We start from the raw sequence: 15,315 nt of genomic DNA, 5'->3' as shown, positions 1-15,315 counted from the left end.
AAAAATTTAAAAGTGGGTTAAGTGCTTGTTTTTTAAGTTGGCTTAAAGGATACTAAGAAAGATTTGTTGACAGTAATACTTCAGTCAATATATAGGGTTCTCTTTGATGTAACAATCCTACTACATCAGATTTTTTAAATGTACTCATACATAGTTCAGCTACTTATCTACAAGCAGCAACTTAACTTTCAAATGCTTAGACATACCACTTTTCCTCAGTAGCAATTTTAAAGCTAATGTGATTTTACAAAGGTATCAAAAAAATCAAGCATAACTTGCTTCTTTGTAAATGGATGAACTCTAAAGTCCTAATTTTAGATTATTCAATAAGAACTAGAACATGTGTTTTTAGAGGTTTAACTTTCAACATAGATAACACAGATTAAGAAATATTTAATTTTTTGAATGGTGTCAAAAGTTTATTTGAAAAGTGAAAGGTGAAGGGGTAAGGGAAAAACTGGCTCTGCAGAGCACACTTGAGCCAAGCGAATGAAAGGAGAAAAAGAGCAAAAATAAAAGTACACCCTGGTCTAGAAGGGTTACTGTGAAGAGTCATGCTAGACAAGAAATATTTAACCTTGTCTAGACCTATCTTTAAAAGTATTTAGACTGCAGTGTATTAAAACCAGGCAAAATTTCTCAAATACATGTCTTTGAATTTAAAAAAGTTCAGCCCTAACTCTAGCTCCGTGAGCCAATTTTAGTCCATGACAAATTCCATGGTTTGGACTAGAAATTTCTGTGAAATGGCTTAGGAGACATAATCTTGGTTATAAGAAGTACAGTGAGTGACATTTTGAAAAGTAAAATAGACCAGAGGCTGCAATTCTTATATTGGATATTCCAGCATTATTTATTTGATCAAAATAAAAAATTTTCCATCCCTACAAACAGCACAGCTACCACTGTTTACACATCTATTTTGATGACGTGCCAACATTTTGCATCCTGTGTGAAACATTTGGTTTAAACAAATCTCAAAAATTCTCTATTTTATTTCCTATCTTCTCTCCTGTTGTCTCCCATCCTCTGAGAACATTTTTGTTAATTGCTGTAAGATTTCCGAGACACCTAAACAATATGGAGGATAGCAGGGAATAGCATGAGATTACAATGCATAGGGGATGAATGGCAAACCCAACTTTGGCTAATGTCATTGAGAACAACATAGAAGTGGGAGCAGAGATATTCCAGGAGCGGGCAGTGAATCTATGACCCACTTATCGGAAGCAAACGTGGAAGTTACATACATAAACTCGTGGAGGTTAAAGACATCAAACACAATCACTATTTAAAATAAACATGCATGATGAATATCAATTGGCCATGTATTGTATTGTACATGTAGCTGATGACTCAAATACCCACCTCTAGTTTCCTAATCTGTTCTTACTATAGGGGCTATTTGCACAGCCATCCAATGCAGATTAGTAAATACTGACACATCACAAGATTGACATGCAGGGAGGGATGGGAGGAAAAGCCACAGTTGTCCTACCACCTTCCACAAAGTTTTGAGCTGGGGGTGGATAAGGGAAGTTCTAAAAAGTTCAAATGTAACTTGGAGAGTTGTCAAGCCACATTTTCCACTTGTCAGCTGGCTATGCTGCTACCTTTCTAAAGAAAGGCGTGCTCCGAGGTTACCCTTAAACTAGCACCATCTTCCCAGGCTATTCTGTTCCATTAAACACAGTGTTATTGCCTTAATCAAGGTGCTTTTACTTACCAGTGAGTGCTGAATCCTAGCCTTCTTACTTCTAGCAATAACTGCCTCTTTCTCATCATTCTATATGAGTTTCCAAAACTGTGTATCAGATCCAGGTCTTAGTTTATATGGGAAATGAGCTGGCTCTGGAAAGGCCTAAGTAGGAGGTATAGGGTTTGCTTTTGTGGCTGTGGATGGTAGAAAAAGGAAAGGGAGAGATAAGGATAATGGGAGAGAAGATAAGAGTTTAAATCTGTAAGGATAGCTTAGCTCAAAGGTAAAAATAAGGAACAACAATCCATTGGTACTGCATTTTTTCTTTAGATTTTTAAAAAAATTACGCTTCTATATTTGCACATAGCCTGAGAAAATCGATCATAGTAGAGTGTTAGGATTATGTAACCTACAGAAACGTCTAATAGTTTACTGATGAGGATGAACATTGAAAAACTCTCAAGTTACTCTAAAAAGATATGGAGACTACACAGACACTGACAAGTCAGAGCTTTTATCATACCCTCTCTGCTATGTCACAGGCTTGAGTACAGTTGGTGGTAGGTAATTATAACTCAAGCAACTACTGCTTTGTCTTCTATGGCTTTTGTTGAAATGTGTACACTACGACCTGATTTAGTACATACCCAACTATATTGAGCTTTTGACTTTTGTCACACAGTAAAGAAGGCTGCACCAGACACATGACACTCTCACATCCATTCCATTCATATACCCCACCCACAGTCAGAACGAAATAAAAATCACAAGAAGGTGTCGGTGGGGAAGAACATTACAAAGGTTATAAATCTTTATCTTGATAGGGCCCTGAGTTTTTCCTCTTAAGCTTAGGTGAAAAAGGCAATGAACAAGGTTCTCTCATTCCTTAAGTGCTTTGTGCAACAAGTTCCATGTCAGTGCTGAAATCTTTTTTAGAGGAATCTTTGGACAGAGTCAAAAGTCTTCCTCCAGAGTTCCAGTCTCCTATGTAGCCAATTTTGGTGGTAGCTGCTTTCCAGTTATCCTGCAGAAATTCCATGCGAGCTAATATAGCTCTTGCTCCCATGATGGTTATTAGGGCCGGTCCTGCAGACCTGCATCCAACTGCCCTCAGAGTCTGAAACGCTAAGGCTGGGGAAGGAGCCCTAATTCCTGGGTGACTGAAAGGGGATGGCTGAGGACGTGGGGGACCTCTTGGGCCTGCACAGGTCCCCATTGTGCAGCTTCCACAGCAGTTCCTCATTCTCCATGGAGAGTCGCTTGTTGACTTTTGACTCCTTCTCCAGCGACTCCTGCAGCACGGCCTGTTCAGTGGAAAGTTGCCTTGAACACAAAAAAGAGCCAGAAACCATGTGAATTTAAGTTAAAAACCAACTTGAAAAACTTCAGCATTTTAACTTTGAAAGTCCAAAAACCTACAGCATTGAGAGAAAATAGAAACCTGCAGAAGGTCATGGGTATTAAAGCTGGCCAAACCCAGCCAGATATTAAACCCAAATACCTGAAACATAAGCCTGAGCAAAAGAGATTAAAAAACAAAAAAAGGGCTGCACCTTTGGGGCAGTCTGTAGTAGGCTACGTGACACAGGTATGCAACATGTTTTATGACTATCTTATATTTGGAGCTGTTTTCTTTTTTTAAAAGACTTACTTATCTGTTGGTGCTGGGTTAGGGTTAAAAAGCCAAGGCCCTGTGGGTGCTAGGCAAGTGCTCTGGACAAGCCACACCCACAGGCCTGAATGTGGTCTCAGTCAGTAAGGCAGGGACTCTGGGAGAAGAGTTCCCCACTCAGGTCTCTGTTTAGTCCAGGCCATTTTGGTAAAAGCATGAACAGATCAATCTAATTTTTCATATTTTGGAAACTAGTACTTTTGTAACCACCTGCTTCAAATACATTTCCGGGGGGACATGGAGGAGTGTGGAATGAACTAACATGTTCAAGGATGGAAGGCGATCAGGAAAAAATGGGACTGGTTTATTTTTACCTTGAAATTGCCATGTGCTTGTCCATCCGAGCTTTTAATTCTTCGTTCTCCTGCTGGGATCGCTTCAATTTGTCAATCAGAGTTGTGTTGTTGTCCACCTTGGCATAAAGAAGAATTCCAACTTCTATTATACAGTAGTGAGAAATACAATTCCTTTGTTTCTTAAGATATATTCCTGACACGCTCATATACTTTGGAGAGATTTAATTAGATAAATTTAAAAGCACATTGAGGTATTTATACCCTGACCCACGACAAAGAGACTCTAAAGCAACAAAATAGAGCATGTAGATACTATGTATTTAAAAAAAATATGCCAGGCCACTTAAAAACTGACACGCCCAGGTCACATTTTTAGAATCTCCTCTGAGAGCTGGTGCCCTGCCCCGGGGAACCTGGGCACTGGGCCTGTTCTCTTTTAAGGTGGTATAGCAAATGCTGCAGCTGAGCAGCCTGTGTTTGTCACAGCTACTCCTGTCATGAGTTTTGGGTGAAAAAACCCAAAAAACAACTCACGTGAAAACTTGTATGCCAACAGTTCATAGTTCTTGGCTGCTTTTAGTAAGGCCTTAAATACATTTCAAATTTACAGTTACTCTTCAGCACTTATCTCTGAGTGGCCACACAAAAGTACAATGCAGCAAAGTTCGTAGAGCATCCAAATGAAAGAAGTAACACTACAGAAGGTTTCTCTCCTCGGCTCAATGCAAAATACACCTGTTCTCCTGCCTATGCTGAACTTTCAAGGGGAGCGAGCTGATCAGCTGAGAGGATTAAAGACATTTAATCACTTAACATGATGGGGAGCTGTTTCCATCCCAGCTCACTTTCTAAAGCCACGATTTCATTACTTAATAGGCAACAACACAGCTTGGTCAGAGTTAATTTTAAGGTACTGTCATTGCAGCATTATGATTACTCTACTTTGACTAAAGTGCCTAGTTTGGATCTCTATTCTGAAGACATTCCAGTATCAAGAAAATGCTCAGGGCAAGCCATTCAGGTGAAACAACTTCCTAGAAAACAAGTCTACAATAAAATAAAAAGGGACTATGAAATGCTTGGTAACTATGGAAATTCAAAATAAAAACATAAGGTGGGAAAATCTGGAATTACAGACTGGGTGGTGATTGATCTTAAAATACTATCTGGTCCAGGCCAGGGATTTAGCTCAGTGGTTCCGCCGCCTGCCTCGCAAGCGCAAGTGCAAGGACCTGAGTTTGATCCCCAGTACCAAAATAAAACAAAGCAAAACAAAACAACCTATCTGGTCCAATCCTTCATTTAAAAAAAAAAAAAAAGAAAGAAAGAAAAGGAAACTAGTCCTGAAAATGTCAGAGCTAATTATTGGCAGAGCTAGTTTTCACATTCATATCAAGTTTTCTTCCTTAGTCAACCTCAGGCTGTAGCTGTCATCATAACAACACATGCTTGTGTACAAACATATAACAATTGGACACCAACTGATAGTAACAGGATACCTCTTGGGTGTGACAAGAAACAAATACTATGGATCAACAAAAAATTAAAGCATGTTATTACTTCTACAACAGGGTCTGTTTTTTATTGCACATGATCATCTAGAAAGTTCTGATGCATACATGGCATATGGGCAACACATTAACAACAGGATAATCTGAGTCATCACTGCCTGCCTGATTAGCACAGCTAACACACCCGGTCTAACAGCGTGACCTTTGGCAGCAACCGGTATGCCTGCTAGGTTGGGCCTATTAACCGCGAGTTCCTTTCAGTTCTTAAAACAAAAACAAAAACAAAAAACAAGATTTCTTGATGATATGAAGTTTATATACATATGTACACACAGACAAGTCATAGTCTCTAGACCAAACTAAATCAAATCTTCAAACTCCAAATGAACAAAAAACAGACAAGGGTGACTTCCAGGCTCCCTATTGTTCAGGGCTGCTCTGGGTTTGAAAGAGAAACTTATTCAACTATGAGTCACCCATAACTAGGGGGAGCAAGGCAAGTAGTGCTAGGTGATGGGCACAGTCAGGGGCAAAGCACAGCAACACCTGGGATCACTTAAGCTGCTTTGCCAGCCCTGCCAACTTGGTTAGAGTGCTGGCTAGCAGCAGCTGTGTCAAGGCCAAGCCAAGACTGACAATGAACACTCGGCAAGCTCCTCAAACACATGGTGCTGGGTAGACTCGGCACGCACACATTTCTGTTCTCTGTCCTGCATGCTGTGAATTAAATTTATTCATATTTTTCACAATGCTTGCTATTTGTCCAAATGGATTAATCTTATTAAAGCATAATTATTTTATATTTTAATTTACTGAAAAAAAGATGAGGATTTAGACAGATTACATTGCCCCAATGGTTTGGGTATGTTAAAATATTGATTTTATATTATTTAAAATCTTTTCTTATGCAGGTAAAGATTCACACACCACTGAACATGAGCTCATCTGTTTGTTATAGTTTGTCCAAGAACTGAATGCTATTTTAACATGGGCCTTGAAAAATAAATGTTTGAGAAGGCCACAATAAATCAGCCTTGAATAAGCTTGGAAAAGAAAATGGAACTTTTACCTTTTGTATGATTTCAAATATCTTTAAGTAGCAGCTAACTCAAGTCCACAATCCTAAATCTCCAAGCTCAATTCCTATTTCACAAGTATTACCCCATTTGGTAAGATCCTCAATCCACTGTTCTGAAGGAGACATACCAGTTTTTCCATTTTCATCAACTTGACATCCTGCTGATGCAGTTTCTCATTCTTGATCTCTAACACAGCTTTCAGGCTTTCTACTTCTTGCTCCAGATACGTGATCTCAGGGTTTTTCTGGAAAGACTACAGGAAGACGTTGCTCTGACTTATTTCACAAAATCACATAGTTCAAGTTCTTACCATAAAGAATCTTTGACTGGATTTAGATGTTAGATGAAGAAGCAGCAAAGAACTTCCTTCCTCTTAACAGTAATTTCAAAGAAAGAGGTGAGAAAGAATAGCTAATATTTTAATCTCAAATAATTTGGTTATAATAGTGAAAACAAAAAATATCACTTATTAGTAATATCGAAAAAATATTTGTTGCATCAAACATGTTACTAGAAACAATAAGGAAACCACTGTTTGCAATACAAGAAGAGAGGTCTGACTAGAGATTAGCCACAAGGTGTTTGGAGGGACAAAAGGGAACAATAGTTCTCTCTAAGCAAAGCCAGTACCTGATCAGAAAGGGAACAATACTACATTTATAGAGCTCACTTGAAAGTAAGCAAAATAGTAATCAGGTCTTGAGTCTGAGTTTTTTCATGATGGTGCCATGTGACCTGTCATATTACTAGGGCAGTCATAACACTATCATTTTATATTGTGACATCCCAATATAAAACCATAGTATTATGTGGCATATAGCACATACTCTACTATGATTCTTCCCAAAGTGAACTCTTGTGAGGAGAGATATCTACCTTATGCCTTGCTTAATGGAAATTAAACTGAACCATCCAAAATTTTGATACAAATTAATAGTACAAGATCTACTGGTAAGCTGTTTAACGAGGGCATTTCTTAGATAAGATTCAGTGTTGTGCATATCAAAACCACCCTTTGGGGCAGTTGATTCCATTTTGGACCAATTCTTTGGGAGAATCCAAACGCCTTCCTTTAAAGAAAGATGAAAACTGTCCTGGAGGTTAACGGATTACTCAGAAAAGGTCAGGAAAGGTACCAGAGCCAGAAAGGGTCAGGACAGGGCAAACATCCAGATCTTCATTTCCAAGCTTCACAAACCTTTCATGTAATATTTTTACATATGATTTTTCAGAAAATAACAAACCTTACTTTTTGCTGGTGGGAACAGCATAATTTCTTCTGTTATTTTTAAATAAGAGCATTTACAGCCAGTACCTTCTGTATCACTTCTTCTCTGTCAGCCTGTCTCTTTCTGATCTCACTCTTTTGTGCTCTTTTTCTACAACCTCTGATGCTGAGGTGGGCAGGGTTCTGGTTATTACTGCTCCCCTAGACCTGTTTCTTCCTCTGCTTTTCAAAACTGGCTGCAGTAGAAGAACCCTCTTTGTGTTCCAGGAAGCTCTTTAAAACCTATTCCCTGAAACATTAGTGAGGTCTACACTTTGTGTGTAAAGACAGGGTGTCACTATGTAGTTCAGGCTGACCTTGAACTCACTGTGGAGGCCATCCTCCTGCCTCAGCCTCCCGAGTGTTGGGATTACAGGCGTGTGCTGTCACACACTGACTTTGGCTAAGATTCTTCCAGAATAAAGAATTTTGAAATTTTCTTGAACATGATCTCAGTTAATTTTATCAAATGTCTAGGGGATTGTCCAAGCTGATCGTCGGAAGAGGATCTCACTGAGAGTTCTACAAATGTACTTGGAAAGCTGGCAACAGATTTTAAGTGTCAAAAATGCTTTGCTTCTGCAGTTCCAGAGCATAAATGTATAGAATGCAAACAGTGGTACTAAAGACATAAGCAGGAAAAAATATCCCCCGCCCAATAAATAAGGGTGAGAGTAAGGACACAAGTCGTAAGAGAAAGCCGGGTTTACAAGACCAATCAGTACTTTGCCAAAGAGACAATTATCCATAAGATGACACAGTATTTATCCATAAAGAAGAATGATGTGCTAATGCGTGCTACCACACGGATGAACCCTGAGAACCCGGAGCCTCAAGTGAAGGAGACAATCACAAAAGGCTTACATGATGTGATTATTTTCATGAAATGTCCAGAACAAGCAAATCCACAGAGGTGGAGTGTAGACAGGTGGCTACTCACTGCTGGGGTACTAAGAGTGGGAAGTGAATGCTAATGAATTGAGTTTTCTTTTTTGGATGATAAAAATGTTCTAGAATTAGGTACTGGTGACCAATGTACAACTTTATGAATATACTAAAACCCAATGAATTGTACATGCAATGGACCATCGAGTTATGACAGGCTTGACATATGAACAACTTGGGTTACTATCAGATTTTGTTTTAACTTACAGCCAAAGCCTTGAGTTATGACCTGAATGGTGGGTGCTTGTGCTTCCAGATGGTCTCAGATAAAGATTTAACCTATAAAGAGTTCTGGAAGGAAGATTACAACATCCTCTCCTGTATGGGGTTCATTGTGAAATCCTGGGCCAATATCTCTCTAAGGACACTGAGATCTGCCTATACACAGGAGAGAGACTTTGAAGATTGTGTAGAGGAGCCTGAGACTTCAGTTGACCAACTTGAGTTACAACCAGCCCTAGTGAATGAAATGAGTCTGTAAGTCAAGAGTCCACTGTGTTTGTTTTTTTGAGACAGGGTCTTACAATGTAGTCCAGGCCACTCTTGAACTCATAACAATTCTCCTGCCTTAGTTACCTGAGTGCTGGTATTACAGGTGTGTACCACCACACCTGGCTTGAATTGTATATTTTAAAATGGTGAACTCTGTGGTATGTAAATTATATCACAGTTTAGTGGTTACTAACAAAAATAAGGTCTTTACATAAAAGATTGATAGTTTTCTTATTTTCCTACAGGTATTCACTTAGACCAATCAAAATATATTGGATTTCATCTGTAAGTCAATTCTTAGGATGAAAAAGAGACACCAGTGATCAAAGAAGTTGTTTTAACCAGTTAAACACATATACACACACACATACACACACACACACACACACAAAAACCTGCAAACTCCAAACCTGTATTACTTCTCTGGCTGCAGAACATATAATTGACCCTAAAAGGCAACTGAGCAGAAGGAAAAATGAGAAATGACAGATTAACACAAAACTCACTAAATTTGCCTTCTCTTTTGATACTCTTTTTTGTTCTTCTGATTTCAGCTTTTCATTCAAAGCATCATTTTCACTCTTCAGATCACTGATTTGTTTCTAAAACACAATGACATGTAGAACGTTAGTTAATAAGAAGATGCCAGAAACAGGATAAAGAGACACAGAAACATACACCCAAGCAAGCCACATAGACATCAAGAAAGGTGATGGGGGGAGATTCAGATTTACCCACCTCCAATGATTCCTGCTTCTCATAAAGTAAATTCTCAAGTGATTTCTTTTCCATTTCATGGCTTTTCTTGATTTCTGGAAAGAAGGGATTTTTTTTTTTTTTTTGCTACCGGGGATCGAACTCGGGTCCTTCCGCTTGCGAGGCAGGTGGTGGAACCACTGAGCTAAATCCCCCAGCCCCAGAAGGGATTTTTTTTAAAGCAATACTATTCAATGAGATCACTGTGCTCCACAATTACTGAAGGATATAATGTAGGAGCTGATTATGAAGTTATGACTGTGTTCCTTTACATCTGTCTGATGCTGTTATTGAAACTGAGCAATCTCTTCTCAGAATAGGCTTATGAGGTGGGTAGGGTAGAGGTTCCCATCTTACAACTGGGCATGCTGAGGCCAAGAGACCTTAGATAACAGAGTGAAGGTCAGGGTTTCAAGACACTGGCTTCAGACTCCAAACAGAAGTCTGAATGTAATCACATTCCTAACAGGAAGAAGAAAAAACCATGTTTACTAAATGTCTACCTTGAACCAGTCACTTTTATATCTCATCACCTGTGACATCACATGCTTCTGTTTTTCTGATAAGTCCTGCTAAAGGTCAGACAGCCAGCTAATACACGCCCATGTGCTGCTGTGTAGGATGCAGCTGGTTTACTGTAGGCTACAGCTGCACTGCAACTAAGTTCTGGCAGACTGGCTTCTTGTTTTTTTCCCCTCCACTCAGCCTTTCTGGTAATGAGAGGTGAGATAATAACAAAAGGTTTGCTCTTCTTCCGATAAGTGCCATTTGCCTTTCCCAGCAGTGCTGGTGTGCAAGCGTGCCCAGTGTGGATTCTCCATGCGGCCAGGATTTACACTAGCGTCTTCAACTTCCCAGAAACCTGAAGTAGCAACCACCACTCACCACCACCACCAAAGAGGCCTTCCAAATCTTTTCTTCCTAAAATCTTGCGTTTATGACAAACTATTATTTGACTGCTTGGTGGCAAAGGGCATCCATTAACAATTAACAATGCAAAAAGAAACCAAAACACGCCAAACAAATACCACAGGGCATTCTCTGAGGGGAAAAGTTATAAATCATTTCCATCTTTAAAAAATACCAAGCTTTTCCATTATATCATGTTTAAATAGCATGAAAGGATGCTTGCCTGAAAGGGAAGTTTCATAGGCTTCCTTTAGCAAGTCTATTTTCTCCGAGTGGCTAGCTTCAACTTCCAACTTAGAGGTTTCATGGGCAGCATTTAAGTTGTCAAACTGTAAGAAACAAGCAACACGAAAATTTACCAGGGAAACAAAAAGTCCTGAGTTGAACAAGCAGCAACATTAGGAGACTTTATATACAAGCATGTTTGAGTTTATGGGGTACCTAACACATCTAAACCACAGCCCAATGTAGAGTGGCCACTGCTGACTCTCTACGCTGTCCTCCTGGGGGACACAGAGCTCACGCTCTGCAGAGTTCATTAATGGCAACGGAGGAGCTCATCATAATGAGTAGGATATGTTTCACAGTGCCTGTCACACTGTCCACTATATCCTCAGCCCCATCACATGTAGCACCGCGTGATGTCACTGTATCAAACTAGCAGGCACTCTGTAAATTTCCACTATATTAAAAACTAAGCAAGAAAATTTAAAAGTCTGCAGCATACTAGTTAGTGGGAGGAAAGCGTTATTTTAAAGGTGCTTTTTTTAAAAAAAAAAAAAAAAAGAAGAAGAAGAAATGCAAATCAATGATTTAGTAGCATAATACCAGCATAGTTCCAAAGGCATTATTTCTAGACAGGGCTGTCTTAAATTTTATCTTTTCTTTTTCTCTTCTCTTCAATTCAACATATGTACACCATTTTGACCACAAGAAAAAATTCAACTAAAACTTTTTCCATCTACTAAAGGACTAAGAAAAACTCATACAAACATGTGAACAGCAATCAGAATTCAAGCAAGCAGCCATGACTGAGAACACGCTCCTGTTCCTAAGGCACAGACCTGCTCTTGCAACTGAGCTTTATACTTCTCGGCTTCTTCAATGTAAATGTTCTGAAGCTTTTCACATTCCCCAGTGTAAAATTCCTTAAGCCAATTTTCTAGCTCTGTTCGATCAGCCTGGTGCTGCTGGTTTAGCTTCTGGACAAATGCTTCATATGCTGCTTGCAACTCATTCCCGGCTTTTTCTAATTTCTCACAGGTGGTTGAAGCAGCAACTAAAAAGAGATGAAAAAGAAAAGGGAAAATGCCATTTAATTTGTTCAATGTCCTAAATTCACAATATAAATACATAGCTGTGATAACTTTAGAGTTATCACATAATAGTCTGTCAACAAAACACAGTAGCGTCTCAGCTCTTGGGGACCAGAGTTATCATTTGGATTGTAAATGTTCCCCAAACCCCGTGTTTAAGGCTTGATCCTCAGCCCACAGTGCTACTGGGAAGTGGTAGGACCTTTAAGAGGTACAGTTCAGGTCACTAATTATTCTAAGGAATATAAAATTGGTTGGTTCCTGGAATGAGTTTCCTCTCATGCTTTATGTTTCTTTGGGAACATGGCAAGTGGCAATAGAAGTAACCAATACACATTGTCACAAATGATTATTCCTTCAGCTATAAATGAAGATATATTAAAATAATGACAAGATTAACGCCTAGAAAGAGAGGCCTTAAAAATAAGATACATCCATAAATAATGAAGGGATGCAATCAATAGTTTGGATGGTAAAGCCTTGCTCCCCAGCATGGCACCACTGGGAGGCGGGGGTGCCCTCAAGAGGTGGGGTCTAGTCAGAAAGTCTTTAGATTACTGGGGCTGTGCCCTCAAAGGGGACTGTGGGACCCCAAGCTCCTCTTCTCTCTCATTCTCTTCCCAACTATGAGCAGGGTTTTGCTTGGCCCTGCGGTCCTGTCATGAAGTGCTGCCTCACTCAAGTAAAGGGAGCAACCAATCACAGACTAAAGCCCCTAAACACATGAGCCAAAGTAAACCTTTTTTTGTGTATAGGTTAATTACCTCGAGTGTTAGTTAAAGTAATGGAAAGTTGACTAACTCAGAGGGAAAGGAACTAACATCAAACAAACAAGCAAACACTGTGATAAAAACAGCATGGTACTGGCAAAAGAACAGACCCAAGGATCAGTGGAATAGATTAGAAGATGCAGAAACAACTCCAGACATACTCAGCCACCTCATCTTTGACAAAGGAGCCAACCACCCTCATTGGAAGAAAGATAGCCTATTTAATAAATGGTGTTGGAAAAACTGGATTTCAACCTGCCAAAGATTAAAACTAGACCCATACCTATCACCATGTACTAAACTAAGATCAAAGTGGATTAAAGATCTAAATATTAAAACAGAAACACTAAACTTGCTGGAAGATAAGTTAGGTAGAACCCTTGAAGACAAGTTAGGTAGAACTCTTGAAGACATCGGCATAGGAAAAGACTTCATGAACAAAACCTCAGTAGCATGGGAACTAGCACAAAGAACCAACACCTGCGATATCACTTATTAAAAAGCTTTTGCACTGCAAGAGAAACCACCAACAGAGCTAAGAGACAACCTACAATATGAGAAAAATTTTTTAGCAGCTGTACCTCAAAGGACTACTATCTAGAATACATAAAGAACTGAAAAAAAATCAGACCCCCGAAATTCAAAGACCCAATTCAATAATGGACATCTGAAATGAACAGACATTTCTCAGACAAAGAAGCAAAAGCAGCAAATATATGAAAAAATGTTCAACATCACTGGTCATTCAAGACATGCAGATGAAAACAACACTGAGATTCCACCTCATCCCAGAAAGAATGGCTGCTATCAAGAAATCAACCAATAACAAATGCTGGCGGGGCTGTGGGGAGAAAGGAACCCTTCTCCACTGCTAGTGGGAGTGTAGACCGGTGCAACCACTGTGGAAATCAGTATGGAGATACCTCAAAGAACTAGGACTACAGGTCCCATTTGACCCAGCTATTTCCCTGCTGGGAAAGAATTAAAAGAATCCTACCACAGTGACATATGTGCACCCATGTTCATAGCGGCACAGTTTGTAATAGCTAAAGCTTGGAAGCAGCCCAAGTGCCCATCAACTGGAAACTGGATAAAGAAGATGTGGGGTTTTTTAATAAAATGGAGTACTACTCAGCCATAAAGAACAAAAAACTAGTCATTTATAGCTAAATGGATGCATATGGAGGCCATACTCTTAAGTGAAATAAATAGGACACATGTGTAAATACCGAATAGTTTCTCTAGTGTGAGAGACTGATAGTGTAAACAGGGGTTAACATCATTAAAACGAATAATTGATAACTTGAAATAGGAAAAAAGGTCCAAAGACGAAGGGGTGAAGCTAGGGGAAGGGGAAAGGAAAGGAGGGAAAGGAAAAACTATGAGAAAATTTTTTAAAAAAGGAAATGATGTCTATGTAAATAGGGAAGGGCGGAGGGGGTGAAGGGCGCACAGGGAATGGGGAAAAAATAAGAACCAAGGTACATCATGTACAGGTACAAACACCCAATGATAAATGTAAACGAATTGTATACCTAAAATGTACCAAGAAAGGAACTTAAGAAAAACAAACAAGCAAACAAATAAATAAAGCAAACAAATGAAACTACCCCATGCCTTGCACAGAATAGAGTCCCATTATCTTGCCTAGCCCTCCAGAGGGCCTGAGAAAATTGGATTCCTAAATGTATGTATGTATATGTGTGTATTTAATTTTATTGGTACATTTTAGATGTACATAATGACATTCATCATGGGGAATCTACACCTGTACATGATATATTGGGTTTTTCCCCCATTCCTCTCCCCTCCCTTCAACCCCTCTTCCCTTCCATATTTACAAAAGCTTTGTTTCCATTTTTTCCTTCTTTTTTTTTCTTGGCCCTTCCTTCCTTTCCCCCTCTTCCCTCGTTTCACTTCCCATTTGAACATTTTCTTCCCATTTTCCAATATCTATTATACTTTTTGGTCCTTATTTACACTTTCAGTTTCTCACACCAGAGGAACAATGTGGTATTTAAACATGTGTTCGATTTCACTTAAGAGCATGGTCTCAAGGTGCATCCATTTAGCTATAAATGTCTCAAGTTTATCCTTCTTCATGCCAGAGTAGTACTCCATTGTATGTTTTTAAAAAAACACATCTTCTTTATCCATTCATCAGTTGATGGGCATTTGGGCTGTTTCCAAAATTTAGCTATTACAAACTGTGCTGCTATAAACATGAGTGTGCATATACCAATGTGGTATGACGCTTTTAATTCTTTCAGGAAAATACCAAGACGTGGAATAGTTGGGTCAAATGGAATCTCTAGTTTTAGCTTTTTGAGGAATCTCCACACTGCTTTCCACAGTGGTTGCACCAGTCTACACTCCCACCAACAGTGGAGAAGGATTCCTTTTTCCCCACTGGCCTGCCATTATTTGTTACTGGTTGATTTCTTGATAACAGCTATTCTTTCTGGAGATGGAATCTCCGCGTTATTTTGCATCTCTTGAATGACCAGTGATGCTGAACATTTTTTCATATATTTCTTTGCCATTTCTACTCATTCATTTGAGAAGTGTCCATTTCAGGTGCCCATTTTTGGATTAGGGCTTTA

At 39.2% G+C, this 15,315-nt stretch overlaps 1 protein-coding gene across 3 annotated transcripts in view; it reads right to left on the bottom strand.

The window, feature by feature from the left end:
• Nucleotides 1–823: 823 nt before the first annotated feature.
• LOC147823442 (microtubule-associated tumor suppressor 1 homolog) overlaps nucleotides 824–15,315 on the bottom strand; it is a 46,635-nt gene continuing 32,143 nt past the window's right edge. For 2 of the 3 annotated variants that reach the window (XM_087193229.1, XM_087193230.1), the window contains 7 exons: nucleotides 11,691–11,905; nucleotides 10,850–10,955; nucleotides 9,700–9,773; nucleotides 9,468–9,563; nucleotides 6,385–6,510; nucleotides 3,686–3,783; nucleotides 824–3,022 (listed from right to left, as the gene is read on the bottom strand). In XM_087193229.1, coding sequence (XP_087049355.1) covers nucleotides 2,845–3,022; nucleotides 3,686–3,783; nucleotides 6,385–6,510; nucleotides 9,468–9,563; nucleotides 9,700–9,753 — 552 coding nt within the window. In that variant the 5' untranslated portion in view covers nucleotides 9,754–9,773; nucleotides 10,850–10,955; nucleotides 11,691–11,905 and the 3' untranslated portion in view covers nucleotides 824–2,844. The remainder of the gene's footprint in view (nucleotides 3,023–3,685; nucleotides 3,784–6,384; nucleotides 6,511–9,467; nucleotides 9,564–9,699; nucleotides 9,774–10,849; nucleotides 10,956–11,690; nucleotides 11,906–15,315) is intronic. The other variant, XM_087193231.1, reaches the window with a different exon arrangement.

This window comes from Heterocephalus glaber, unplaced genomic scaffold (genome assembly GCF_053883595.1).
Source record: "Heterocephalus glaber isolate CG9 unplaced genomic scaffold, H.glaber_assembly_v1.0 deba00001582, whole genome shotgun sequence".
Lineage (NCBI taxonomy): Eukaryota > Metazoa > Chordata > Mammalia > Rodentia > Bathyergidae > Heterocephalus > Heterocephalus glaber.
Note: the sequence above shows the minus strand (reverse complement) of the source record. Positions and strands in the feature narration are given on the sequence as shown.